At 42.9% G+C, this 27816-nt stretch overlaps 1 protein-coding gene across 4 annotated transcripts; it reads left to right on the top strand.

The window, feature by feature from the left end:
- Positions 1–1252: 1252 nt before the first annotated feature.
- acbd3 (acyl-Coenzyme A binding domain containing 3) lies at positions 1253–27606 on the top strand. Of its 4 annotated transcripts, none has more exons than XM_023973951.2 (8): positions 1253–1562; positions 19842–19983; positions 20298–20438; positions 20563–20721; positions 20859–21033; positions 23159–23357; positions 23890–24174; positions 24465–27606. In XM_023973951.2, the coding sequence occupies exons 1-8, from the start codon at positions 1307–1309 to the stop codon at positions 24677–24679; spliced, it is 1572 nt and encodes a 523-aa protein (XP_023829719.1). In that variant the 5' UTR covers positions 1253–1306; the 3' UTR covers positions 24680–27606. The 4 variants fall into 4 exon arrangements, with proteins under 4 accessions (XP_023829719.1, XP_023829718.1, XP_023829717.1 ...); XM_023973950.2 differs by having other exon boundaries at positions 23887–24174; XM_023973949.2 differs by having other exon boundaries at positions 23159–23378.
- Positions 27607–27816: the final 210 nt, after the last annotated feature.

Below are 27816 nucleotides of genomic sequence, written 5' to 3'. Positions count from 1 at the left end.
ATGTTTTGACCATGACAGTTTACAATCCAGGATTACTCCAAGCAGTTTAGTCACCTCAACTTGCTCAATTTCCACTAATTATTACAAGATTTAGTAGAGGTTTAGGGTTTAGTGAATTATTTGTCCCAAATACAATGCTTTTAGTTTTAGAAATATTTAGGACTAACTTATTCCTTGCCACCCATTCTGAAACTAACTGCAGCTCTTTGTTAAGTGTTGCAGTCATTTCAGTCGCTGTAGCAGCTGACGTGTATAGTGTTGAGTCATCCGCATACATAGTCACATTGGCTTTACTCAAAGCCAGTGGCATGTCATTAGTAAAGATTGAAAAAAGTAAGGGGCCAAGACAGCTGCCCTGGGGAATTTCTGATTCTATGTTGGAGAGGCTTCCATTAAAGAACACCCTCTGTGTTCTGATAGACAGGTAACTCTTTATCCACAATATAGCAGGGGATGTAAAGTCATAACACAAACATTTTCCAGTATTAGATCATGATCAATAATGTCAAAAGCTGCACTGAAGTCTAACAAAATAGCCCCGCAATCTTTTTATCATCAATTTCTCTCAGCCAATCATCTGTCATTTGTGTAAGTGTTGTGCTTGTTGAATGTCCTTCCCTATAAGTGTGCTGAAAGTCTGTTTTCAATTTGTTTACTGTAAAATAGCATTGTATCTGGTCAAACACATTTTTTTCCAAAACTTTACTAACGGTTGGTAACAGGCTGATTAGTTGGCTGTTAGAAACAGTAAAGGGTGCCTTACTATTCTTAGGAAGCAGAATGACTTTTGCTTCGCTCCAATCCTGAGGGCACACACTTTCTCGTAGGCTTAAATTGAAGAGATTGCAAATAGYGTGGCAATATCGTCCGCTATTATCCTCTGTAATTTTCCATCCAAGTTGTTAGACCCCGTTGGCGTGTCATTTTTGATAGACAACAATAATTTTTACACTGAGCAGCTAGCTACATGTCCCATTCTGACTCAGAGAAACTGGCCAATGTTTTCCCAACCCCATGTTGCTTATGGTGCTTTCATGTCAATTGGGAAGTAAAAAAAACAACAACAAAAAACAAGTCAAACCACGATATCAGTGATCTTCAGGTCAGATTTTTTTTTTTCGATTTCCCAGTTGTTTTGAACATTCTGAAGTCTGAGATTTCCGAGGTCCGATTTCCCAGTTGTTTTGAACGCAGCATTAAGTCCTGTCTTGGTACGTCATTATTTACATCTTGTAACAGTATCTACCGGAAATTCCGCTAAAAACGGAAGTAGGTACGTGGCCGCTTTAGGCAGCTGACATTCTGCATGATGGCGACAGAGGTTCAGAGCGCCGACCTCAACAATGGCAGTTCTAGCCGGCTCGAAGTCTCCATCGACGGCCTCACCCTCAGCCCCGATCCCGAGGGCGAGCAAGTCGCTGAACCTGACCCCGAGCATGATACGGAGGACCAGAGCGCCACCGACGATAGGGAAGAAGGCGAGTCTTCCAAAACCACGATAGAGAGGAAATGGGGCTTTGGTTTGCTGGAGCTATACAGACTAGCCTTGAAATTCTTCAAAGGTATTTTATATTCCTATTTGATAATAAAAAGGTATACAGTAATAGCATTTATTCACGATTTGACTAGGTAACGTTAGATAGCTTTTTCATCCCTGTGTTCATTGTTTTCTTGCGGTGCACTAGCTAACATTTAACTAAATGTTAGCTAGCTAGCCACTTGCTAATGATGCTTGGCTAACTGACAAAATGCCACAGTAAATTTAAGCTTTTTCATCAATCAGAATCTCTGAATTCCAATGAATTGCTGGATGGTGTCTTGTTGTTCAGACAACGCAAGAATAAAGGGCTAACTGTAATGTTTATAGTCCAGATTAAAGATGAGGCGACAGTTAACTTGACATGTAATGTGTCGATATGGTCATGTGGATCCTCCACGTAGCTAGCTGTCAGTCTCTAGAGTCCAGTGAATGAGAATCCAGTTACTAGTTTGACTGGTATGTGGCAGGCACACACCCTCCTCTAACCCATGATCATGTCTCAGTTCCATTACACATTGGACGAAGGATATTCTGTATGGGGGAGTTTTGTTTCGAGCCCCACTGCCATATCTCCATGTTACTGCCCGTGTTTACTGTCGACTACCTGTGCCAATTAGCGATCTGCATCTCCTAACACCTGTGTATAAACGGAAGATGGACGCCACAAGCGTGTTACTGAAAAAACAGTACAGTAAGTGTGTATTTTGCATATATGAAAGTAGAGGGATTTATGTTTCTAGAACAATACCGCAATTGACAACCGATACATTTTAGATGGAGTATTTGGCTGTTTTGTCTTCCAGAGCCAATTCACCTGTAAACAWAGCCTCTACGAATCCGAGAGTGGAAGACTCCACTCTCTTATCTAACCTGTAGGCTCACTTTTAGTAAGCAGTCCCATTACAAGTCAGAATGTTGAATTAGCTTAATTTGAATGTACTTTTCCTGTTGTCTGCAGTTTTTGTCCTTATGTAGGAGGTAATCTGAGACAAAAGTATCCACAGAGTAGTGTTAGTAACCAGACTTTCAGTACACTGGTCTGTATATCGGTTTTCTATTTCCGGTTTGTATTTTCAATACCGATGCAATTCGCTCGCGACTTGCACAATATGTCATTAATGGCTGAGGTTGATTTACATTTTATTAGGAGTTATGTTAGTCCAAGGGCTAGTCTTCCAAGAGTCCTTAAGAAATGTAAAAAACAGACCGAACGTTATCCCACACAATCAGCTGGCAAATTTAACAAGCACTAGCAGCTTATTGCGAGGTAACTTCCTTCGGTCGACAAAGTTTGGTTACATTCGGCTATTGTTTACATATTGTACATCTCATGAAAGGCGTTACAAGATACAAGCGAAAGAATATCTTGGCACCTCAAGAAGTCGAATAAACAATACTTTACTGTGGACATTTGATCTCCACTACCTTCCGGCAAAAGGACCAACAGCACGGACAACCAGTAAAGTAAACTCAAATTCAACATTCTGGCTTGTAGAGCCTTGCATCCTTTTTCACTTGACTTCTTTCAGACTGACAAAGTATGTGGACACTTGTTCGTCGAACATCTCATTTCATGGGCATTAATGGGCATAAAATCATGGGCATTAATATGGAGTTGTTCGCCCCTTTGCTGCTATAACAGCTTCCAATCTTCCGGGAAGGCTTTCCACTAGATGTTGGAACATTGCTGCTGGGACTTTCTCTCCATTCAGCCACAAGAGCAATAATGGGGTCCAGCACTGATGTTGGGCAATTAGGTCTGGCTCGCAGTCAGCGTTCCAATTCTTCCCAAAGGTGTTCAATGTGGTGGTCAGGGCTCTGTGCAGGTCAGTCAATTTCTTCCACACCGATTTTGACAAACCATTTTTACGGTGAATCTCGCTTTGTGCACGGGGGCATCGTCATGCTGAAACAGGAAAGGGACTTTCCAAAAGGTTTGAAGCACAAAATTGTCAAGTGTCATTAAATGCTGTAGCATTAAGATTTCCCTTCACTGGAACTAAGGGGTCAATCCCGACCCATGAAAAACAGCCCCAGACCATTATTCCTCCTCCACCAAATTGTAAAGTTGGCACTATGCATTGGGGCAGGTAGCGTTCTTCTGGCATCCGCCAAACTCAGATTCGTTCGTCGGACTGCCAGAAGGTGAAGCGTGATTCATTGCTCTAATAATACTGTTATTACTTGCCTATTGCCAGCATCACAAAGATATCATACAGAAACACACACACACAGGCATTACAACTTTCTCATCTTAACTATCAGAAGTTGCAACAGTAAATTTCACCTAGTTTCCAATGATCCAGAGTACGGCGGCAAGCTTTATATCATTCCAGCCGACACTTGGCATTGTGCATGGTGATCTTAGGATTGTATGCTGCTGCTCGGCCATGGAAACCCATTTCACAAAGCTCCCTTTGAACAGTTCTTGTGCTGACGTTGCCTCCAGATGTAATTTGGAATACGGTGGTGAGTATTGCAACCGACGTTAGCCCTTAAAAATAGTCCTTAAGCGCTTCAGCACTCGGCTGTCCCGTTCTGTGAGCTTGTGTGGCTTACCACTTCGCAGCTGAGCCGTTGTTGCGCTTGGACATTTCCACATCACAATAACAGCACTTACAGTTGACCCGGGGCAGCTCTAGAAGGGCAGAAATTTGACTAACTGACTTGTACAGTCATGGCCAAAAGATTTGAATGACACATATTAATTTTCACAAAGTCTGCTGCCTCAGTTTGTATGATGGAAATTTGCATATACTCCAGAATGTTATGAGGAGCGATCAGATGATTTGCAATTAATTGCAAAGTCCCTCTTTGCCATGCWAATGAACTGAATCCCCAAAAAACATTTCCACTGCATTTCAGCCCTGCCACAGAAGGACCAGCTGACGACATGTCAGTGATTGTCTCGTTAACACAGGTGAGTGTTGACAAGGACAAGGCTGGAGATCACTGTCATGCTGATTGAGTTTGAATAACAGACTGGAGGAGCTTGCTCAGGAATGGCAGCAGGCAGCTGTCAGTGCATCTGCACGCACAGTGAGGCGKAAACTTTTGGATGGCCTGGTGTCAAGAAGGGCAGCAAAAAAGCCACTCCTCTCCAGGAAAAACATCAGGGACAGACTGATATTCTGGAAAAGGTACAGGGATTGGACTGCTGAGGACTGGGTAAAGTCCTTTTCTCTGATGAATCCCCTTTCCAATTGTTTGGGGCATCCGGAAAAAAGCTTGTCCGGAGAAGACAAGATGAGCGCTACCATCAGTCCTGTGTCATGCCAACAGTAAAGCATCCTGAGACCATTCATGTGTGGGGTTGGTTCTCAGCCAAGGGAGTGGGCTCACTCACAATTTTGCCTAAGAACACAGCCATGAATAAAGAATGGTACCAACACATCCTCCAAGAGAAACTTCTCCCAACCATCCAGGAACAGTTTAGTGACGAGCAATGCCTTTTCAGATAAACTCTAAGCATTTATTATGCAAGAATGGGCTGCCATCAGTCAGGATGTGTCCCAGAAGTTAATTGACAGCATGCCAGGGCAGATTGCAGAGGTCTTGAAAAAGAAGGGTCAACACTGCAAATATTGACTCTCTGCATCAACTTCATGTAATTGTCAATGAAAGCCTTTGACACTTATGAAATGCTTGTAATTATATTTCAGTATTCCATAGTAACATCTGACAAAAATATCTAAAGACACTGAAGCAGCAAACTTTGTGGAAATTAATATTTGTCARTCTCCAAACTTTTGGCCACGACTGTAGGTGGCATCTTATGACAGTGCCACATTGAAAGTCACTGAGCTCTTCAGTAAGGCCATTCTACTGAAAGTCTTTGTCTTTGGAGATTGCATGGTTGTGTGCTCGATTTTATACACCTGTCAGCAACTAGTGTGGCTGAAAGAGCCGAATCCACTAATTTGAAGGGGTGTCCACAAACGTTTGTGTATATATAGTGTAAGTCTGATGTTTATGCAACTTTAAACATAACGTGTGTGGTTCTATAAGGAATAACTTTGGGCTCCTTTAGTCCATTATTGGGCTAAACCTCTACTGCCATTCATACGTCCAGTTACAGTGGAGGAGGCAGATTTGCACACTGAACAAAAATATAAATGCAACAATTTRAAAGATTTTACTGAGTTACAGATCATATAAGACATTCAGTCAATTTAAATYCATTCAATAGGCCCTAATATATGGATTTCACATGACTGGGAATACAGATATGTATCTGTTGGTCACAGATGCCTTTAAAAATATGTTTTTCTTAAAGTAGGGGTGTGAATCAGAACCAGTCATTTGGCTCGTGACACCTCCTTCACATAGTTTATCAGGTTTTTAATTGTGGTCTGTGGAATGTTATCCCACTTTTCAATGGCTGTGTGATGTTGCTGGATATTGGCGGGAACTGGAATACGTGGTCTTAAACGTTGATCCAGAGCATCCCCAACATGCTCAATGGGTGACATGTCTGGTGAGTATGTAGGCCATGGAAAAATTGGGACATTTTTAGCTTCCAGGAATTGTTTACAGATCCTTGCMACATGGMGCTGTGCATTATTATGTTGGAACGTGAGGTGATGTTGGCGTGTGAATGGTACGACAATGGGCTTCAGGATCTTGTCACGGCATCTCTGTGCATTCAAATTGCTATCGATTTAAAATGCATTTGTGTTTGTTGTCCGTAGCTTATGCCTGCTGATACCATAACCCCAGCGCCACCATGGGGCACTCTGTTCACAACGTTGACATCAGCAAACCGCTTGCCGATACGGCTGCCGGCTGCCTAGTACATTTGAAACTGGGATTCATACATTGGATAAGTGTGTTCTTCACGGGTCAGTAACAATCGAAGGTGAGCATTTGCCCACTGAAGTGGTGAGGACAACGAGCACTCAGATGAGCTTCCCTGAGACWGTTTCTGATAGTTTGTGCAGAAATTCTTCGGTTGTGCAAACCCACAGTTCCATCAGCTGTCRGAGTGGCTGTGTCCCGCAGGTGAAGAAGCTGGATGTGGCGGTCCTGGGCTGGCGTGGTTACACGTGGTCTGCGGTTGTGAGGCCAGACGTACTGACAAATTCTCTAAAACGACGGAGGTGGCTTATGGTAGAGAAATGAACATTAAACTCTCTGGCAACAGCTCTGGTGGACATTCCTGCAGTCATCATGCCAATTGCACATCCCTCTGTGGCATTGTGCTGTGACAACTGCACATTTTTAAAGTGGACTTTTATTGCCCCGCACAAGCATCTGACCTTTTTTTTTGCCTAAATGAACATACCCAAATCTAACTGCCGTAGCTCAGTACCAAGGATTTGCATATTGATACTATTTGAAAGGAAGTACTTTGACGTTTGTGGAAATGTGAAATGAATGTAGGAGAATATAACACTTGATCTGGTAAAAGATCATACAAACCAAAAAACATGCGTGTAACATTTTTTGGGGGGGTTCTGTCGTCTTTGAAATGCAAGAGAAAGGCCATGCATTGAGAGAGGATTKTAGATGCTGTCCCGAAGATGGCAGCAGTGTGTGCAAAGTTTCAGACTGATCCAATGAATTACTAAACTACACAATATTTTGTATCAAGTCTGGGAGGAGTTTGCCCAAATGTGCCGAATTGGTCAATTTATACATTTTCAAGTACATAACTGTAGAGAACCATACAAAAATGCTATTACACACTCCCAGGAATGTCGTAATACATGATGGATCATGAGCTTCCCTTCAGAAAATACARTAACCTTCACAWCTAGATGGCGAGCTGGGTGTGGAGCCAGAGACAGCAGTGTGGTCAAACTGTAGAGCCCAATTCGTACATTTTGAAAATAAAAATAGATTTTATCACCGGGACCCTCAGGATGACAAATCAGAGAAAGATTACTGAATATAAGTACATTATTTACCTTCAGAGGTGAATGTATCAAACCAGTTGCTGTTAGAAGTGGGGGGTTTTTGTGCCCCATCCTCAAACAATAGCATGGTATTTTTTTTCCTCGTAATGCTTTGTAAATTGGACACTGCTGTTAGCTTACATTCTTGTTAATCTTTCTGCCCATATAAGACATGTCTATGTCCCAGAATTGGCTGTTTACAAGGTCATTCTAGTCACATTATCGCATATTGAGCAGCAACTGACCTGGCTTAGGGACACCGATCCCGTAGAGGTTAAGGTGACCTGACCTCTACCCCCTTCCTCACTACTCCACAGCTCTCCATCCTTATCAGTGCCTGCCACGTGATTATCTTTCCTTCACTCTGTACATTCCAAGCTTAATTGCGTCCACCATATACATTCCTCCTACAGATAACCATTAACTTCTGGTGTAAACCCGAGACTATGGTACCCCTCACGTCTCTAGTGTAACTGATGATTAACAATATTTAATGGTTAGAAATCTGAACCCATCAATGCCAACACAGTCGCTACAGTTCAATTATTTTTCATAGCAGCCTCGTTTGAATGCCACGGTTGCGCAAACTATGTACAAAATGGGGTTAGCCAACAGTAGACTCTTACCTGTATACGTGGATGACGCTTCTCCCCCTCTGTCATGGATGCCATGGTTGCCTTAGTTTGAAGATGTAATCTGGAGACGGGTTGTTTATACAACAGCCTTCTGTGTGTTTTCTTTATGACTCCGTCTGCATATTTGCAATAAAATACCATCTCCTTAGCTATCATACTCTATTTCCACCGTGCATTCCACTGATTTTCAAAACTCGGCCCTTCAGAAAGTGGAGAGCAACATCATGCAGTTCTACTACGTGATATCTTTCAAAAAAGCTGTGTTAGAAAGTATTACCTACACATACTGAACAGCTCACATTATAGACAGAAGCATGTTACATGGCAGACCAATCTGAACTCATCCCTCGCCATGTCCTGCCCACCCATTCTCTGTGGCAATCATGGATACCTTGTATTTTTTTGAGGCTAAACCAACTAAGCTCGAAATTTAATTTAAGGGGAAAACCAGCCACGTTGCGGACACCGACGTCTTGCTCCCGGACAAGCTAAACACCTCCGCACGCTTTGAGGATAACACAGTGCCACCGACGCGGTCCGCTCCCAAAGACTGGGCTCTCTTTCTCCGTGGCTGAAGTGAGTAAGACATTAATTGTTAACCCTCGTAAGGCTGCCAGTCGAAGGTATCCCTAGCTGCGTCCTCAGGGCATGTGCAGACCAACTGGCTGGAGTGTTTATGGACATATACATCTCTCCCTATCCCAGTCTGCTGTCCCCACTTGCTTCAAGATGTCCACCATTGTTCCTGTTCCCAAAAATGCTAAGGTAACTGAACTAAATTACTATCGCCCCGTAGCACTCACTTCTGTCATCATGAAGTGCTTTGAGAGACTAGTCAAGGATCATATCACCTCCACCTTACTTGCCACCCTAGACCCACTTCAATTTGCATTCTGCCTCAATAGAGCCACAGATGATGCAATCACCATTACACTGCCCTATCCCATCTGGACAAGAACAATACCTATGTAAGAAGGCTGTTCATTGACTATAGCTCAGCCTTCAACACCGTAGTACCCTCCAATCTCATCATTAAGATTGGGGCCCTGGGTCTGAACCCCGCCCTGTGCAACTGGGTCCTGGACTCCCAGTTGGTGAAGGTAGGAAACGACACCTCCACTTCACTGATCCTCAACACAGGGGGTTCCACGAGGGTGTGTGCTCAGCCCCTTCCTGTACTCCCTGTTCACCCATGACTGCGTGGCCACGCACGCCTCCAACTCAATCATAAAGTTTGCAGACAACAGTAGTAGGCCTGAGTGCACAGCATGTGTGCTGGAAACACTCGGTTTGGATTCCGCGATGTGGTTAGCTTTGAACCTCTCTTGGGTACGTGAGACGTTAGCGTCCCACCTCTTCAACAGCCAGTGAAACTGCAGGGTGCCAAATTCGAATACAGAAATACTCATTATAAAAATTCAGAAAACAAAAAATTATTTTACATAGGTTTAAAGATTAACTTCTTGTGAATCCAACCACGGTGTCAGATTAAAAAATAAAAAATAAAATGCTTTACGGCGAAAGCATACCGTACGATTATTTGAGAACATAGCCCACTAGACAAATCATTACAAACAGTAACCAGCCAAGTAGAACAGTTACACAAGTCAGAAATAGAGATAAAAGTAATCCCTTACCTTTGATCTTCATATGGTTGCACTCAGCAGACATTCATTTGCTCAATAAATGTTCCTTTTGTTCGATAGGTTCTTTATATCCAAAAACCTCTGTTTTGTTCGCGTTTTCTTCAGTAATCCACAGGCTCAAACGCAGTCAAAACAGGAAGACAAAAAAATCCAAATTGTATCCGTAAAGTTCATAGAAATGCAATTGGCATGCTGACTGCACGAATATCCACCAGAGTTGTTGCCAAAGAATTMAATGTTCATTTCTATACCATAAGCCGCCTCAACCTCTTTTTAGACAATTTGGTAGTATGTCCAACCAGCCTCACAACCGCAGACCACATGTAACCACCAGCCCAGGACCTCCACATCTGGCTTCTTCACCTGCGGGATTGTTGGGGGGGGGGGGGGGTGCGGAGTTGTATTTCTGTCTGTAATAAAGCCCTTTGTGGGGATAAACTAATTCTGATTGACTGGGCCTGGCTCCCAAGTCTGTGGGTCTATGCTAACCCATTGCTGCGCCCCTGCCKTGTCATGGGAAATCCGTAGATTAGGGCCTAATGAATTTATTTCAGTTGACTGATTTCTTAATGAGCTGTAACTCAGCAAAATCTTTTAAATTGTTGCATTTAAAAAGTATATATGGAAAGTTTCGTTGAAAWCAAAAAGGGTTGCGGTGAAAAAGTGATTCAAATCAAATAGAACAACCTTTTAAATAAGTGGTACGCAAGCCAGATTCGAGACACGGACAGTCTTTCAGACCATCGACAAGCAGTGTGTAGTTTCCAGAGGTCAGCCTTTGGAGATCCTTCTGGGCCTTTAGTGATTTGACTTTTACTGCTTAATTGTAGGCTGACTYGAAGGCAATCTTCATAATTAAATGCACTTGGCTTCACATCAAAAGAAAGTCCCTCTGTTTCCTTTGAAGGGCCATTTCATAGCCAATGGATAAGCATGGAAATAAATCTGAGCCAATGCCATTACCATCGCTTCCGATATACACCTTTTTATAGCAGAAATCTGCAGGTTGTGGGCGACCCTGTTCGGCCCACTTCTTGTGTCGTGTTTTCACTTTGAACGAAAACAAGGGGGTTGAGTTCTGAGCCACCTTGGGCTGGCCTTCTGGGCTAGGTGTGTCTTTGCGCTAATCCCGCCTACTTAAATGACCCTGCTACCCCAGAGCTGGAGAGGAAATGAAAGTCACTAGCAACCTGACGCTTCAGCCGCCAGAAACAAAGAGCAGACGAAGCCAACAAGCATCATTCTCTGTTCTTGGATCAGAATCAACTTGATCCCAAAGGGGGAAAAGAAGCGAGAGACTGCTCATGTTTATCCGGTATATGGATTGGTCATTGGAATTAATTTTAACAAGTGGAAGAGTGACTGACATGGCCCTCGTTCTCATGGACTGGTAACATTAGGTAAGTGTTGGGTTGCGTGTTTAGCCTGCTAGTTATGTTAGCTGCATATCTTAGTGTGTTCATTGTTCAAGCTAGCTAAGATAACTTATTTGGTATTCAGACTGTTTTGTACTCAAAGGAATCTTAACAATAGCATCATGTAGCTGCACTACATAAACCCCACAAGATGCTCAATGCCTTGATTTCAACACGCTAACGTTAGCTAGCTGACGCTAGGTATGCAGATTGTTGACATAGTGTTTCGTTTGCAGATGATAATGCTAGCAAGGTGGTAGACAACATTTCCGGCACCAGACCAATCCCCAAAAAGTATCTAGCTATAAAATTTGGTACAGTAACATCACACGAACATGTATTTCTCAGGGAGATACTGGTGAACATGGTCTGATTTCGAGGGAACCTGAGACTACAAGTTGTGGTTGTGTGAACTCCAACACTGAAAGAGGTAAGAAATGTATGCAATTTCTGTTATGCTTTGACTCAATAATTATTTTGTTGGTTATTGACCAAAATAGTTTMTTTTCCTGTTCAGCACATTCCCTACCTATATATAGCGTTGATTCCTACCTAGAGTTAACCCAACTGAATGAATACCCATCATGGCCAGTAAAGTAAACAATGGCTCATCCTGCGTGACATATTCGTGGACTATGGGCAATGAAGTCATAGGACGGGACATTAGCATGACACATCTTACATGGTTATAGCACGACGCCACATTCTATGTGCAGTGTGTTCAGACCCCTTGACTTTTTCCACATTTTGTTACGTTACAGCCTTATTCTGAAATGGATTCAATTGTTTTTTTTATCATGGTACTACACACAATAACCTATTAATTTATTCCAAATAAAAAAGATGCGTTATTTACTTAAGTATTCAGACCTTTTGCTATGAGACGAGAAATTGAGCTCAGGTGCATCCTGTTTCCATTGATTATCCTTGAGATGTTTCTACAACTTGATTGKYGTCRGCCTGTGCTAAATTAAATTGATTGGACATGAATTGCAAATGCAAACACCTGTCTATATAAGGTCACACAGTTGGCAATGCATTTCGGYGCAAAAACCAAGCCATGAGGTCGAAGGAATTGTCCATAGAGCTCCGACAGGATTTTGTCGAGGCACAGATTTGGGGATGGGTACCAAAAAATGGCTGCAGCATTGAAAGTCCAAGAACACAGTGGGCTCCATCATTCTTAAATGGAAGAAGTTTGGAACCAGCCCAGCCAAACTGAGCAATCGAGGAAGGGCCTTGGACAGGGAGGTGACCAAGAAGCCGATGGCCACTCTGATAGAGCTCCAGAGTTCCTCTGTGATGGAAGAAACTTCCAGACGAACAACCATCTCTGCAGCACGCCACCAATCCGGCCTTTATGGTAGAGTGGCCAAACAGAAGCCACTCCTCAGTAAAAGGCACATGACAGCCCGCTTGGAGTTTGCCAAAAGGCACTTAAAGGATTTTCAGACCATTTAGAAACAAGATTCTCTGGTCTGATGAAACCAAGATTGAATTCTTTGACCTGAATGCCAAGCGTCACGTCTAGAGGAAACCTGGCACCATCCCTACAGTGAACCATAGTGGTGGCAGCACCATGCTGTGGGGGTGTATTTCAGTGGCAGGGACTGGGAAACTAGTTAGAGGTGTACCTACCAGCAGGACAACCACCCTAAGCACACAGCCAAGACAACGCTGGAGTGGCTTCGCGACAAGTCTCTGAACGTCCCTGAGTTGCCTAGCCAGAGTCCGTACTTGAACCCGATCGAACATCTCTGGAGAGACCTGAAAAAAGATGTGCAGCAACGCTCGCCATCCAATCTGACATAGCTTGAGAGGATTTGCAGAAAAGAATGGGATAAACTCCCCAATCAATTGGCGTTGTACCTGTGGATGTATTTCAAAGCCTACCTTCAAACTCAGTGCCTATGCTTGACATCATGGGAAAATCTAAAAATATCAGCCAAGACCTCAGAAAAAAGTGTAGACCTCCACAAGTCTGGTTGATCCTTTGGAGAAATTTACAAACGCCTGAAGGTACCACGTTCATATGTACAAACAATCGTACGCAAGTATAAACAACCATGGGACCACGCAGCCGTCATACCGCTCAGGAAGGAGACGCGTTCTGTCTCCTAGAGATGAACATACCTTGGTGCGAAAAGTGCAAATCAATCCCAGAACAACAGCAAAGGACCTTGTGAAGATGCTGGAGGAAACGGGTACAAAAGTATCTATATCCACAGTAAAACGAGTCCTATATCGACATAACTTGATAGGCCACTCAGCAAGGAAGAAGCCACTGCTCCAAAACTGCCATTAAAAAAAGCCAGACTACCGTTTGCAACTGCACATGGGGACAAAGATTTTACTTTTTGGAGAAATGGCCTCTGGTCTGATGAAACAAATAGAACTGTTTGGCCATAATGACCGTCGTTGTGTTTGGAGGATAAAAGGGGAGGCTTGCAAGCCGAAGAACACCATCCAAACCGTGACGCACGGGGTGGCAGCATCATGTTGTGGGGGTGCTTTGCTGCAGGAGGGACTGGTGCACTTCACAAAATAGATGGCATCACGAGGAAGGAAAATGATGTGGATATAAAAAGTTCAAGCTTGGACGCCAATGGGTCTTCCAAATGGACAATGACCCCAAGCATACTTCCAAAGTTGTGGCAAAATGGCTTAAGGACAACAAAGTCAAGGTATTGGAGTGGCCATCACAAAGCCCTGACCTCAATCCTATAGAAAATCTGTGAGCAGAACTGAAAAAGCATGTGCGAGCAAGGAGGCCTACAAACCTGATTCAGTTACACCAGCTCTGTCAGGAGGAATGGTCCAAAATGCACCCAATTTATTGGGAAAGCTTGTGGAAGGCTACCCGAAACCATTGACCCAAGTTAAACAATTTAAAGGCAATGCTACCAAATACTAATTGAGTGTATGTAAACCTCTGACCCACTTGGGAATGTGATGAAAAAAATAAAAGCTGAAATAAATYAATCATTCTCTCTACTATTCTGACATTTCACATTCTTAAAATGAAGTGGTGATCCTAACTGACCTAAGACAGGGAATTTTAACTAGGATTAAATGTCAGGAATTGTGAAACTGAGTTTAAATGTGTTTGGCTAAGCTGTATGTAAAGTTCTGACTTCAACTGTATGTGGAGTCAAGTCTTTTATCAAGTCTTTTATCGTGCAGCAAGTAGTCCCAATCATCCGTGGATCTGTTACTACAGCAGTGTTAATGTGCGAGAGAAAAAAAATCACATCACTGAAATTATTAGCGCTAGTGTCAATAGCCTTTCCAAGTTTTCATATTATTGATTCTAACTCAATGTAATTGTGTTATCATTTCAGTTTCATCAGGAAATGGTAAATTCCCCAGGTCGTTGCTGTAAATGAGAACGTGTTCTCAGTCAACTTACCTGGTGAAATAACGGATAAATAAAATAAATACTTGTAACAAGCGTAATGGCTGCCATTCTGTATCAACAAAAGTTTCCTACTAAGCCCCTTGCACTGATGTTCCTGGAGAAACTCTTGCGTGGTTGGTAATGGTACAGAATGACAGACACTGTATACACACCACTGTATCCTATGCATGTGCTGAAAAATAAACATTGATTTTGGTAACACAATTTTGATGGAATATGAGTAAATTATAGTACATTTCTTAAGTATACTCAAAGTACTTGTATGAACAAAAAATTCCTACCATCATATTCCCGTATACACCTTCACTGTATCCTGTGCATATGCCAAATAAACATTGATTTTGATAACAGAGATGGTAAACTCAGCAAAAAAAGGAATGTCCCTTTTTCAGGACCCTGTCTTTCGAAAATAATTATTATGTACCAAATATCATCACAGATCTTCATTATAAAGGGTTTAAACACTGTTTCCCATGCTTGTTCAATGAATCATAAACAATTAATGAACATGTACCTGTGGAATGGTCATTAGGACACTAACAGCATACAGATAGTAGGCAATTAAGGTCACAGTTATGAAAACTTGGGACACTAAAGAGGCCTTTCTACTGACTCTGAAAAACACCAAAAGAAAGATGCGTGAATGTGCCTTAGGRATGCTGCAAGGAGGCATGAGGATTGTAGATGTGACCAGGGCAATAAATTGCTATGTCCGTACTGTGAGACGCCTAAGACGACGCTACAGGGAGACAGGACGGACAGCTGATCATCCTCYCAGTGGCAGACCACGTGTAACATCTGCACAGGATCGGTACATCTGAAKAGCACACCTGCAGGACAGGTGAAGGATGGCAACAACAACTGCCCGAGTTACACCAGGAACGCACAATCCCTCCATCAGTGCTCAGACTGTCCGAAATAGGCTGAAAGAGGCTGGACTGAGGGCTTGTAGGCCTGTTGTAAGGCAGGTCCTCACCAGACATCACCAGCAACAACGTCGTCTATGGGCACAAACCCACCGTCGCTGGACCAGACAGGAATGGCAAAAAGTGCTCTTCATTGACGAGTCGCGGGTTTTGTCTCACCAGGGGTGATGGTCGGATACGCCTTTATCGTCGAAGGAATGAACGTTACACCAAGGCCTGTACTCTGGAGCAGGATCGATTTGGAGGTGGAGGGTCCGTCATGCTCTGGGGCGGTGTGTCACAACATCATCGGACTGAGCTTGTTGTCATTGCAAGCAATCTCAACGATGTGCGTTACAGGGACGACATCCTCCTCCCTCATGTGGTACCCTTCCTGCAGGCTCATCCTGACATGACCCTCCAGCATGACAATGCCACCAGCCATACTGCTCTTTCTGTGCGTGATTTCCTGCAAGACAGGAATGTCAGTGTTCTGCCAGAGCCAGCGACGAGCCCGGATCTTAAATTCCATTGAGCACGTCTGGGACCTGTTGGATCGGAGGGTGAGGGCTAGGGCACCCCCCCCCCCCCCCCCCAGAAATGTCCATGAACTTGCAGGAAGAGTAGGGTAACATCTCACAGCAAGAACTGGCAAATCTGGTGCAGTCCATGAGGAGGAGATGCACTGCAGTCCTTAATGCAGCTGGTGGCCACACCTGATACTGACTTACTTTTGATTTTGACCCCCCCCCCCCCCTTTGTTCAGGGACATATTATTCCATTTCTGTTAGTCACATGTCTGTGGAACTTGTTCAGTTTGTCTGTTGAATCTTATGTTCATACAAATATTTACACATGTTAAGTTTGCTGAAAATAAATGCATTTGACAGAGGACGTTTCTTTTTTTGCTGAGTTTATATGTAGTGTTGTGCTCTTACCAGTGTAAGAAGATAATGTACCATCCTATGACTTCATGTCCCGTAGTCCACCCATATGTAATGCAGATGAGCCATTGTTTACTTGACTGACTACGCTGGATATTTATTTTAAGTCCGTTAAGAACACATTCTTAATTACAATGACAGCCTACCCCGGCCAAACCCTACCCCGGACAACGCTGGGCCAATTGTGCGCCACCCTATGGGACTCCCAATCACGGCCGGTTCTGGTGGGTAGTTCACACTAGGTAGGAATCAATGCTGTTTATAGACAGGCAATGTGCTGAACAGGCAAACATGGCTAACTATTTTGGTATTTTACCAACAAAATAYTTATTGAATCCCAAAGCAATACAGAATATGCAAATACAGCATTTCTTACCTTGGTCAATTATCAACAAAATAATTATTGATTCACAAAGTAAAACAGATGTATACAGCATTTCTTAATTCTTCAGTGTTGGGGTTTGCACAACTTGCACAGTCTTAGGTTCCCTTGAAATCAGACTCTCCACCAGTATCTCCCTGAGAAATGTAGTATTTTGTGTTTATTAATGATCCCCATTTAGCTGCTGACACGGCAGCAGCTACTCTTCCTGGGGTCCAGCAACATTTAATACAGTTAAATATATGACATTACATTTCATAACACTTTACCCAATACATTTAGTGTGTTCCRTCAGGCCACTACTCCACTATCACATATTTATAATACAATATCCATGTGTACGTCTGTGTGTGTGTCTGCACAGTCCCCACTGTTCAATATGGTATATTTGTATCATTTTTTAAAATCCTATTCTACTGCTTGCATCAGTTACCTGATGTGGAAAAMAGTTAAATGTAGCCATGGCTCTATGTAGTACTGTGCACCTCCCATAGTCTGTTCTTGACTTGAGGATTTTGAAGAAACCTTTTGGTGGCATGTCTTGTGGGGTATGCATGGTTGTCCGAGCTGTGTGCTAGTAATTTAAACAGACACCTCAAAGTWTTCAGCATGTCAACACTTCTTACAAAAATAAGTAATGATGAAGTCAGTCTCCWCAAATTTGAGCCATGAGAATGGCTCAAGAAATGCATATTATTGTTAGTGTACTTTTAAGAGCCAGCCGTGCTGCCCTGTTCTGAGCCAATTGTATTTTTCCGAGGTCCCTCTGTGGCACCTGACCACATGACTGAACAGTAGTCCAGGTGCGACAAAACTACAGCCTGTATGACCTGCCTTGTTGATAGTGTTGTTAAGAAGGCAGAGTTTTATTTTGGAAAGACTTCTCCCCATCTTAGCTACTGTTGTATCAACATGTTTTGGCCATGACCGTTTACAATCCAGGGTTACTCCAAGCAGTTTAGTCACCTCAACTTGCCCAATTTCCACATTTATTTATTACAAGATTCAGTTGCGGTTTAGGGTTTAGTGAATCATTTGTTCCAACTACAATGCTTTTAGTTTTTGAAATGTTTAGGAATTTATTCCTTGCCACCATTCTGAAACTGCTGCTCTTTAAATGTTGCAGTGATTTCACTCGCTGTAGTAGCTGACCTGTATAGTGTTGCGTCATCCTCATACATAGGCACACTGGCTGTCTGGCTTTACTCAAGGCCAGTGAAAATTTATAAAAGTAAGGGCCTAGACAGCTGCCCTGGGGAATTCCTGATTCTACCTGGATTATGTTGGAAAGTCTTCCATTAAAGAGCGTCCTTCTGTTAGACAGGTAATGCTTTATCCACAACATAGCAGGGGGTCTAAAGCCATGACACACACATTTTTCTATCAGCAGATTGTGGTCAATAATATTCAAAAGCCGCAAAGAAAAAATACAGCTCCCACTATTTTTTTATCATGAATTTCTCAGCCAATCATCAGTCATTTATGTAAGTGCTGCGCTTGTTGAATGTCCTTCCCTACAAGCGTGCTGGAAGTCTGTCAATCTGTATACTGTAAAATAGTATTGTATCTGGTCATGTTTTTTTCCCCAAAAAGTTTACTAAGGGTTGGTAATAGGTTGATTAGTRGGCTATTTGAGCCAGTAAAGGGGGCTTTACTATTRTTGGGTAGCGGAATTACTTTTTCTTCCCTCCAGGCCTGAGGGCACACACTTTCTAGTAGGCTTAGATTGAAGATGTGGCAATATCACCACTTATCRTCAGTAATTGTGCATCCAAGTTGTTAAACACCAGTGGCTTGTCATTGTTGATAGACAACAATTTGTTTTACATCTTCCACACTCTATGGAATTCAAAATTACATACTGCGTACCTAAGTTTGCTAATCTTGCCAATTAAGTAATTGGCAATGTCAGAGAAATACATGTTTCTGTACCAAATTGTATAGCTAGAAGCATCTTTTGTGGGTTGTTCTGGGCAGAAACTGCTGTCTTACCYCCTAGCTAGTTAGCATTATCATCTACAAACGAGAGACACTACCATGTAAACAATCTGTACATCTAACCGTACCTAGTTGAAATAAAGACATTGAGCATCTTGTTGGGGTTTATGCAGTGTCGCTACATGCTGGTATCGTTAGATTCCTTCGAGTACAAAACAGTCCAAATTCAGAAGTTAGGTAGCCTTGTTAGRTGCTAGCTTGAACGTTGAACACACWGAGGTTAGTAGCTAACGTAGCTAGCAGGCTAAAAATGCAACCCAACACTTACCTAACGTTACCAGTCCATGAGAACGGTGGCCATGTCAGTCACTCTTCCATCGGTTAAAATCAATCCAATGTTTATCATGTTTATGGATTGGTCATGAGCAGTCTTTCTCGCTTCTTTATCTTTTGGGGTCGAGTTGATTCAAATCCAAGAACAGAGAATGATGCTTGTTGGCTTCGTCTGCTCTTTGTTTCTGGCGGCTGAAMCATTAYGTTGCAAGTGACTTTCACTTCCTCTCCAGCTCTGGGGCAGTAGGGGCAGTAGGGTCATTCGAGTAGGCGGATTAGCACAGAGACACACCTAGCATAAAAGCTCAACCGCCTTATTTTCGTTCAAAGTGAAAACACGACACAAGAAGTGGGGAGGCGTAGGTTCACCCACAATCTGCGGATTTCTACTTTAATACAGTCACAACATTGTGTAAACGGGTTCTAAAGTTCTAAAGCTGGACTCCTATTCTTCAGTGAAGCTGTGCATTGCAGTCATTGTTAATTTCTCCAGAAGGGCATTGGCAATATAAGGAGTGCACATTTAGAGAGCATGTCTTTCTCTCGTCATTTGATCTTGTCTAAATGGAGGCTTTTCTACGACAAAGGTCAGACATGGCTAACTTCTTCGCTGACTGTATACATTGTAAAAGGGACATGTCAGTCACCATTCGCTAGCAACACACTTAGCAACAAGATGTTGTGCCATTTCCAATATAGGCCTGTCTAGCAATGAATGATCAACATATTATTTGCCTTGATAGTGTATTGCAGAGTCTAGCCCATTAGCTGGTTTGTCTTGTCCTCAGATAAGGATGGCAAGGCCTTCCACCCCACCTATGAGGAGAAGCTTCGTCTGGTGGCCCTCCACAAGCAGGTGTTACTGGGGCCATACAACCTCGACGCCTCTCCAGAGGTGGGCTTCTTTGACGTCCTGGGAAATGACCGCAGGTAAACCACCACCCCTCCCCAGTGTGTGTGTGTGACTTAACTCCAGCTGACGCTCCAGCCCTAGTGCTGCTGCTGTGAGGAAACGGTTTGGAATCAGAGATTTTCCTCTTCACGTTTTATCAAGGTTTTTCACAGCTCAGTGTGAAAAGAAAMTTCCCCCATCTCTATCTCCCACTCYTTTAAATTCAAAGGGTATTTATTGTCATGAGAAACTTGTTTACATTGCCAAAGAAAGTGAAATAACAAAAGTGAGAAGGAAAAAAATTGAACATCTACAGTACAAAAAAACTACTATCCCTCTTTCCCCTCTGTAGGAAAGAGTGGGCTGCTCTGGGTAACATGGAGAAGGAGGAGGCTATGGTGGAGTTTGTCAAGCTGTTGAACAAATGCTGTAATTTATTTGCACCCTATGTCACCTCCCACCAAATAGAGAAGGATGAGCAGGAGAGGAAACGGTAAGATGTCCATGAGGACAGACATTTCTGCCCATGACAGCAACATGGTGGAAACTAGCCTAGGAGTTGGGGAGTTTACTCAAGTTTGTCGTGTTTTTGTCTCTTTCCTTCCATCTCACCTCAGGAGGGAGGAGGAGGAACGACAGCGCCGGGAGGATGAAGAGAGGGAGCGACAGAGGCAGGAGGAGGAGAGGAAGATGATCAAGGAGGAGGAGAGGCTGAAGAGGGAGGAGGAGGAGAGGAGGCAGTTGGAGGAGGAGAGGCTACGGGTGGAGCAGCAGAAGTGAGTAGGGTATCTGCTAGATTATCAATTTCTTTAGCTTCAGCTTTACCTCCATCTACAGTTATCTAATCCAGTGTTCGTTGAAGGAAGGGTGCTGAGTTGACTCTCTCCTCCATCCTCCCCCTCCCTGTGTGCAGACAGCAGATCATGGCAGCACTGAATGCCCAGACGGCGGTGCAGTTCCAGCAGTATGCTGCCCAGCAGTACCCAGAGAGCCCTGAGCAGCAGCTGGGTCTCATACACCAGCTACAGGAACAACACTACCAACAGTACATGCAGCAGCTCTACCAGGTCCAGCTGGCACAACAACAGGTACACACAACAACATTCTATGAACCTCACATCTTCCTCAAGCAAGTGGGTAGGCCAATGACATCATCAGACCAACTCCTTGAATGCCATACTTCTTGAAGTTTGCTGTTGTCAAAAAAAGCACTGTTTTGCGCAAAACATTTTATTTGTTTTACCCTTAAGTGTGTGTACATTACTATAGGGGAGAGTGGAGTAAGTTGAGCCATGTTTTTACATTCAGCATCACTCATCAAGGAAAATCTAGTATTCTTTCTAACAAAGATATTTAGATATATTTCAGGATGTTGTTTATCCCCAGAAATAATCAAAATTCATGGGAAAATGTGTTTTGAAAACCATAGCTTGTCCAAAAATTGGCACAACTTACCACGGTCATGGGTTCTGTTGAGCCGCGGGACAGGGTCTGTTAAAGGACAATTCTACCCCAAAACTATCTTTTGGTATTTGTTTTATTGGTCCTTTGTTGATTATAGTCACAAAATGTTTTGCATGTCAGCAATCAAGTGTTCAAAATATACCGTTTAACTTTCAAAATACAGAAATACAGCCGGTGTGATATATTTAGCGTTATATGATGCTGTGTTTGGCATTATATGATGGAAAATGCATACGGCTGTATTTCTGTATTTTGAAAGTTATATATCTTGAAAACTTGATTGCTGACATGCAAAACATGTTGGGACTATATCAACAATGGACTAATGAAACAAATACCAAAATATAGTTTTTTGGTGGAGTTTTCTTATAAGCCACCTACAAATTTCTGTACTGAATAAAATATTACCACTACCTTTTTAAAACCAAACACAATTTAACACCATCACAATCGCTTTTGTCTTTTAAACGCCCACACCAGTAGGAGTCCACTTTTGAGCTGAAAGACGATGACCAGAGCTTACCCAAGTCAATAYGTCATAGTTTTAGTCAAAGTATGYCATATGGTAGGTGTTCCAGTGGCATGCATTGAAATGCGTGGCTTTCTTTTGCAAAATAACTATGAATTAACGGACATATTTTCAAATAATTGTCAACCTACAGTGCCTTCAGGAAGTGTTCATACCCCTTGACTTATTCCACATTTTGTTTTACAGCCTGCATTCAAAAGTGATTAAATATTATTTATTTTTTCACCCATCTAAACACAATATGCCATAATGATGAAGTGAAAATGTGTTTTTATAAATGTTTGCAAATATCTAATTTTACATAAGTATTCACACCCCTGAGTCAATACTTTGTAGAAACACCTTTGGCAGCGATTGCAGCTATGAGTCTTTTTTGGGTAAGCCTTTAAGAGCTTTCCACACCTGGATTATGCAACATTTGCCTATTATTCTTGTTTTTTTAATTCTTCAAGCTCTGTCAAATTGGCTGTTGAATGGCACACGCACAATCCATCTCTCAATTGTCTCAAGGCTTAAAAATCCTTTAACCTGTCTCCTCCCCTTCATCTCCACTGATTGAAGTGGATTTAACAAGTGACATGAATAAGGGATCATAGCTTTCACCTGGCTTCACCTGGTCACACTGTCATGGGAAGAGCAGGTGTTCTTAATGTTTTGTACACTCAGGGTATTAGCCCACACAGCTACAAGGATGCACTTTCATGCTATGTTTAGGACCTCATCTTGTAGCTTATAGAGACCCCAACTGATGTACAGAACCTTAGACTCTTAAAAGTATCTACTTTGGTTTAGATACAAGCATCATGAAACCTCTAACATAAATTCATTTGACTTAGTCCAAAAAATGGATTTTCACCAACTTGCTTACCACTTTTTCCATGTAGTTTCTTCCTTCAGTGTCCATGAAATGATGACCTCTTCCTAAATATTTGGTCAATGATTAATTTTGTGTATGGTTTCCTAGAAACAAGGGTGGCTCAATTTACCCCTTTGGCTCAACTTACCACACTCTCCCCTATTTATACTTGGGATATCGCTTTTCAACAGGAAAAGTTCAGAAATAGCTGGAGGACGTCTTTAAACACTGATACGAAAACATTTCCCTACGAAGAGATTTTTTGGTGATCACTAAGGGAAATAATGTAGATTATACAGACATGTCTTAATTCTGCTGCCCTCCCAGTCATTGACCCTCCGTTCCTCCTCCCTCACCCTTCCAGGCAGCCTTACAGAAGCAGCAGGAGGATGCGGTGGTGAAGGCCACCCTGGAGGCCACTAGTGAGCCTGTAGCTGCAGCGCTCGCGGCTAGAGAGAAGGTCCCCTTGCTCAATGGCCAGTCAGACTCCCACTCTGAGGGCATGAACAGAGAGCCAGAGCGTTTAGATCCTGCTGAGGAGGCCACTGAGAATGGGCCAATAGGTACACACACGCAAAGGCCAGGTACAAACACGCATGCATGCACGCACGCACACCAGCCAGGTAGACATGCATCCACAATCGTGCACACATTCCAAATTGTAATGTGATGCCTTACTCTCTACACTTGGTGACGTGACTTTGGGGATCAGAAAGGGATGAATAGGTGTAAGGGATACGTGAAGGACTCCACCCTAGCCCTTCGATTGGCTAAGAAGTTGCTGGCCAGGACAGAGGATGCCAATTTCTGGTTTGTAATCAAGCCATGGAATTCTTTCATTGGTTACAGCAGAGTATCTCTGCCTACTTTGTTATCCTGCATAGAACAAGGAGACCGTGTGCCAGTATAGCCCTAAAGCCAGTACTGCCTCATCTAGTGAAAATGAAAGGAACTTTTACTACTCAAAATCATACATTTTGTTTGTATCCTGTATTTTTCTGAAATGTTGTACCTAAGAAATGGTTGTSCATAATCTGCCACTGTTATATTTACACGCCCCTCTCATTCCGTCCTCTCCCTTCTCTCCCCCAGCAGACTCTCCCCCGGTCATAGCAGCCCCCTCCATGTGGACGCGACCCCAGATCAAGGACTTCAAGGAGAAGATTCGGCAGGACGTGGACAGTGTGATCACGGTGGGGCGTGGCGAGGTAGTGACAGTGCGAGTGCCCACCCACGAGGAGGGCTCCTACCTCTTCTGGGAGTTTGCCACGGACCACTACGATGTCGGCTTCGGAGTCTTCTTTGAGTGGACAGATGCCGCCAACGCCTCGGTCAGTGTGCACGTCAGCGAGTCCAGCGACGAAGACGAGGATGAGGAAGGTGAGGAGAGGAAGATGAGATGCCTGCTGTATTTTTAATGGGATGCTATGGGTTCTTTCGTGAGACCCAGGATACAGTTCTACAGAGGGCGTATACCTGCTTGTTTGTCATAGTTAATATTTTTTCATGTCTTAAACATAGCACCTTATTGTTAATGTGTGTGGTCCTTTCAAACTGCTAGAAAAACACTGGGCTGAAAGCCACCTCAGACCAYATGAATATAATCTTGTAGTGTGATCCAGTAGTTACTGATCAGCCCCCCTGATGGTCTGTGTTCCCTCTATTTCCAGGTGAGCCCCCTAGTGAGGAGGAGAAGGCTAAGAAAGAGGCAGGGAAGCCGCAGGTGGATGAGATAGTGCCGGTGTATCGGCGGGACTGTCACGAGGAGGTCTACGCCGGCAGTCACCAATACCCTGGCCGTGGGGTCTACCTTCTCAAGTTCGACAACTCTTACTCTCTTTGGAGGTCAAAAAGTGTCTACTACAGAGTCTACTACACCAGATAAGCCTGGAGGGACTACATGAGGCAGGGTGTGTGTTTGAAGAGAGGAAGGGGGGGATGGGATGATCTGTTCTGGACTAGATCTCCAGAGGGCGATAGAGTTGCGTCGGACTCCCGTTGGAGATGGGACTCCTGTCTGTTTGTGTGTGTGTGTGTTCTTACACCTCATTGGAGCCTGTGGAGTCCGGGAGGTAATTAACCCTGTAGTGTATTCACCACCTGTCGTCTTCTCGCTCTTAGAGATCAACTGTAGGACTTTCTTGTATTTAATGGCCATCTTTCCTGCCCAAACATCATCTAACCCTAGTCTGCCCTGTCATGTCATTGTTATGGCTGTGCTTTGAGACACTCCTTAACCTGAGTTTTTAAATTTAACACAACTGAAGTCCATACAGGGTTGGGGTTTTGTCCAATGAGACGAGTCATTGATCGAACGGAGTCCAAACATAGTGACAGACTACACTACAGCACCATGCCTTTTGTACTACAGAAGGAGTCCCTCATAGACCACCACTAAAACACACTCATCTGAACTCAGTCAGTTACTCCTCAGGTGGCAACGCTTCTATTGAAAGGGCTACGGCCAAATCCACATCAACCCCTAGCACCTACCAGCTACATACTTCTGGAGATCTGAGAGGGTTGGATTTAAGACGTGAGCAATATTGCAGGATTTCTAGTATAGCCTGTCCTATAGGCCATGGTGGAGCTATTATGTTGATATTATCAAAGCAATCCTTTCAGATCTCCACTAGTGCAAAAGGGGGAGGGGCTAGGGATTKATTTGGGATTGTACGCTGTTCAACTGAGCGAAGGATGAGGAAGGGGTTGGAAGGGGTGTATAGGGTTGGAAGAGGGATATGACATGTACATGGAAAAGTTCGGTATCTCAAAATGGAATGCTGAAAAAAGCGGGAGTGTGTCTAAAAAGCATTTAATTCATATTTATTTTTCACCCTTTCTTGTAGTGTAGGATCATTTTTGTGTCGGTATAATATTTGGGTGTATTTCATCTCCAACCAGTGGCCTCCCTGCTTCAGGAGACATGTCTCTATACTCTTTAGATGCTTCCTTTCCTTCGTGGCCACTGATCTCAAAGGACATGAGCGGTGAAAATAAGGATGGAAACTTACCCATCTTTCCCTGTCAGTGGGAATGAAGGACAGGGGACAATTAAAGCAATCCAGTAAGGTGTATTGGGACACCSCCATGTCTGTTCTGAAGGAGACTAGGCATTGTCATCTATTGATCACTCTTGTGTGTTGAGTTTGTCCGTGGACTGAAGATGCTAATCCAATTTCATACATACGAACTGCCGGCTAATAACTTAGAGGGAATCATCAGTTGAAACAATAACAAATTGAAATCCCCACCCCTGTTTCAGTAAAAAGCTGAGAGATAGGATTGGAGTAAGGTAACCACTCTCAAATTCATTGACAGAGCTATGGATGRAAGGACTGACCATCCACGAGTACAATTATAGTTTTAACCATATATAGTGCTTGTTTACATTTACTTTGTTGACTGACATTGGAGTGAAACAAGCTTATATTTGAAGTTTTGATGGGTTATGACAGTTGAACTGAAGTCATTAAGAATTTAACTTAGAAATGCCTCAAGGGAATATTTCATTCATTCAGAAGTCCGAAGAGGGATGGTGCAACTACAGATTCCCCTTTTTAAGATGAGTTTTACTGTGACATCTCTCTAGCATTTGATCTATCTGTCCTAATTGATGGATCGATTCCGATAAAAAAAAATTCCCTCTCATATGACTGTCTGCTATCTAGTCTAGTCATCCATGTCTCTTGTTGAGAGTAATCAGTTACTAACTGAACTCAGACTGAGCTCTGAAGGTGTATTTTTCTTTAACTCTTACTGTATGATCTCTTAGTTGTTTATTTTGTTGCCATTATTTGGTATTGTCCAGTCAGATGTTCCTCCATATTGCATCTGCATGCTTTGTGTTTCACTTGAAGTCAAAGTCAGATAGCCACCAGGGTTTGTTTTATTTAAAGGAGAAAAAAAAAGTTAAATAAAAGGGTAACTAGGCAAGTCATTTAAGATCAAATTCTTATTTACAATGATGGCCTACTCCGGCCAAACCGTAACCCGGATGATGCTGGGCCAAGTGTGCGCCGCCCTATGGGACTCCCAATCACGGCCYGTTGTGATACAGCCTGGAATTGAACTCGGGAGCTGATGATTCTGTATGAATTGTTCTTCTTCTTGAAATAGTTTTTCGATTAATCATACGATTGTTTGGTTTCTGATGAGTTTCCAAGTCTCCTTTCCATTCAAAGATGCCTGACATTATATTCACACTTAATAACGTCCGCTGTGCCGAGGTTGGTTGCACAGTGTCATCAACAAGGGTCAGAAAGAGATTGGCTACCGGTAGGCCTTATTCTATTTCAATCACCAACTCCCTAGTTCCTACTGGTTGACTTGTGTCAAGTGATAGGATTGGAATGTGGCAATGGTTTTGACCCAGAAATTGAGAAATGCATCATGCAAGGCACTATTGATGGTAAAGCTAGTCAGGAGCCACAAAGTTCAAGAAATCCCCATTATTGAGCTCTTTCATTGTGTTCTGTTCATTTGTCTGAAGTACTTTTTCTCACCAACTTTAAGCCTAATGATACAGATTGTTCTATCCTTGTATATCATTATATAAATGGGTTTAAGTGTGGGTTCTAGAGATGGGGGGGGGGGGGCATGAGTTGATGCACTGCAAAGTGTGGAGAAGGGGATATTATGTACATTGTTCCCAAAAATAAAAGTCAAATTCTAAAGTGTAAACTGAAAGACTGGATGAAATGTGGGGGGGGAGCTCATCCATTTTTGTATTGCTTTGACTTTTTTTGATCTGTATGAGTTTAAAGAAGAATCTGTCATATTTAATATTGATTAAACTTATGTTCATCTCTATTACCTGAATGTCATTTTATTCTCACATTTAAAAAATGTAAATGTAAAACATCTACAATTAGTGTGTTCAACTCTTATAGTCAAGGAGTTACGCCAAGGTTTTATTTAAATTACTCCTGTCTCACTATGGYTAATGCCAATCTATGAAGATACAATCACACATCTAGACAGGAGAAACTGCCACTCCACTTCCCATATAAGGGGCCGCTC

The sequence above is a fragment of the Salvelinus sp. IW2-2015 genome, linkage group LG28 (genome assembly GCF_002910315.2).
Source record: "Salvelinus sp. IW2-2015 linkage group LG28, ASM291031v2, whole genome shotgun sequence".
Taxonomy (NCBI): Eukaryota; Metazoa; Chordata; class Actinopteri; order Salmoniformes; family Salmonidae; genus Salvelinus; species Salvelinus sp. IW2-2015.
This window is presented reverse-complemented; position numbering and strand designations above follow the sequence as displayed.

Excerpts from the sequence above, each read along its gene's own strand:
- acbd3 (XM_023973948.2), top strand. The coding sequence starts at position 1,307 with ATGATGGCGACAGAGGTTCAGAGCGCCGACCTCAACAATGGCAGTTCT. Across the intron at positions 20,722-20,858 it reads CTACGGGTGGAGCAGCAGAA|ACAGCAGATCATGGCAGCAC; the intron begins GTGAGTAGGGTA and ends CCCTGTGTGCAG. Across the intron at positions 23,379-23,886 it reads TACACACACGCAAAGGCCAG|CAGACTCTCCCCCGGTCATA; the intron begins GTACAAACACGC and ends TCTCTCCCCCAG.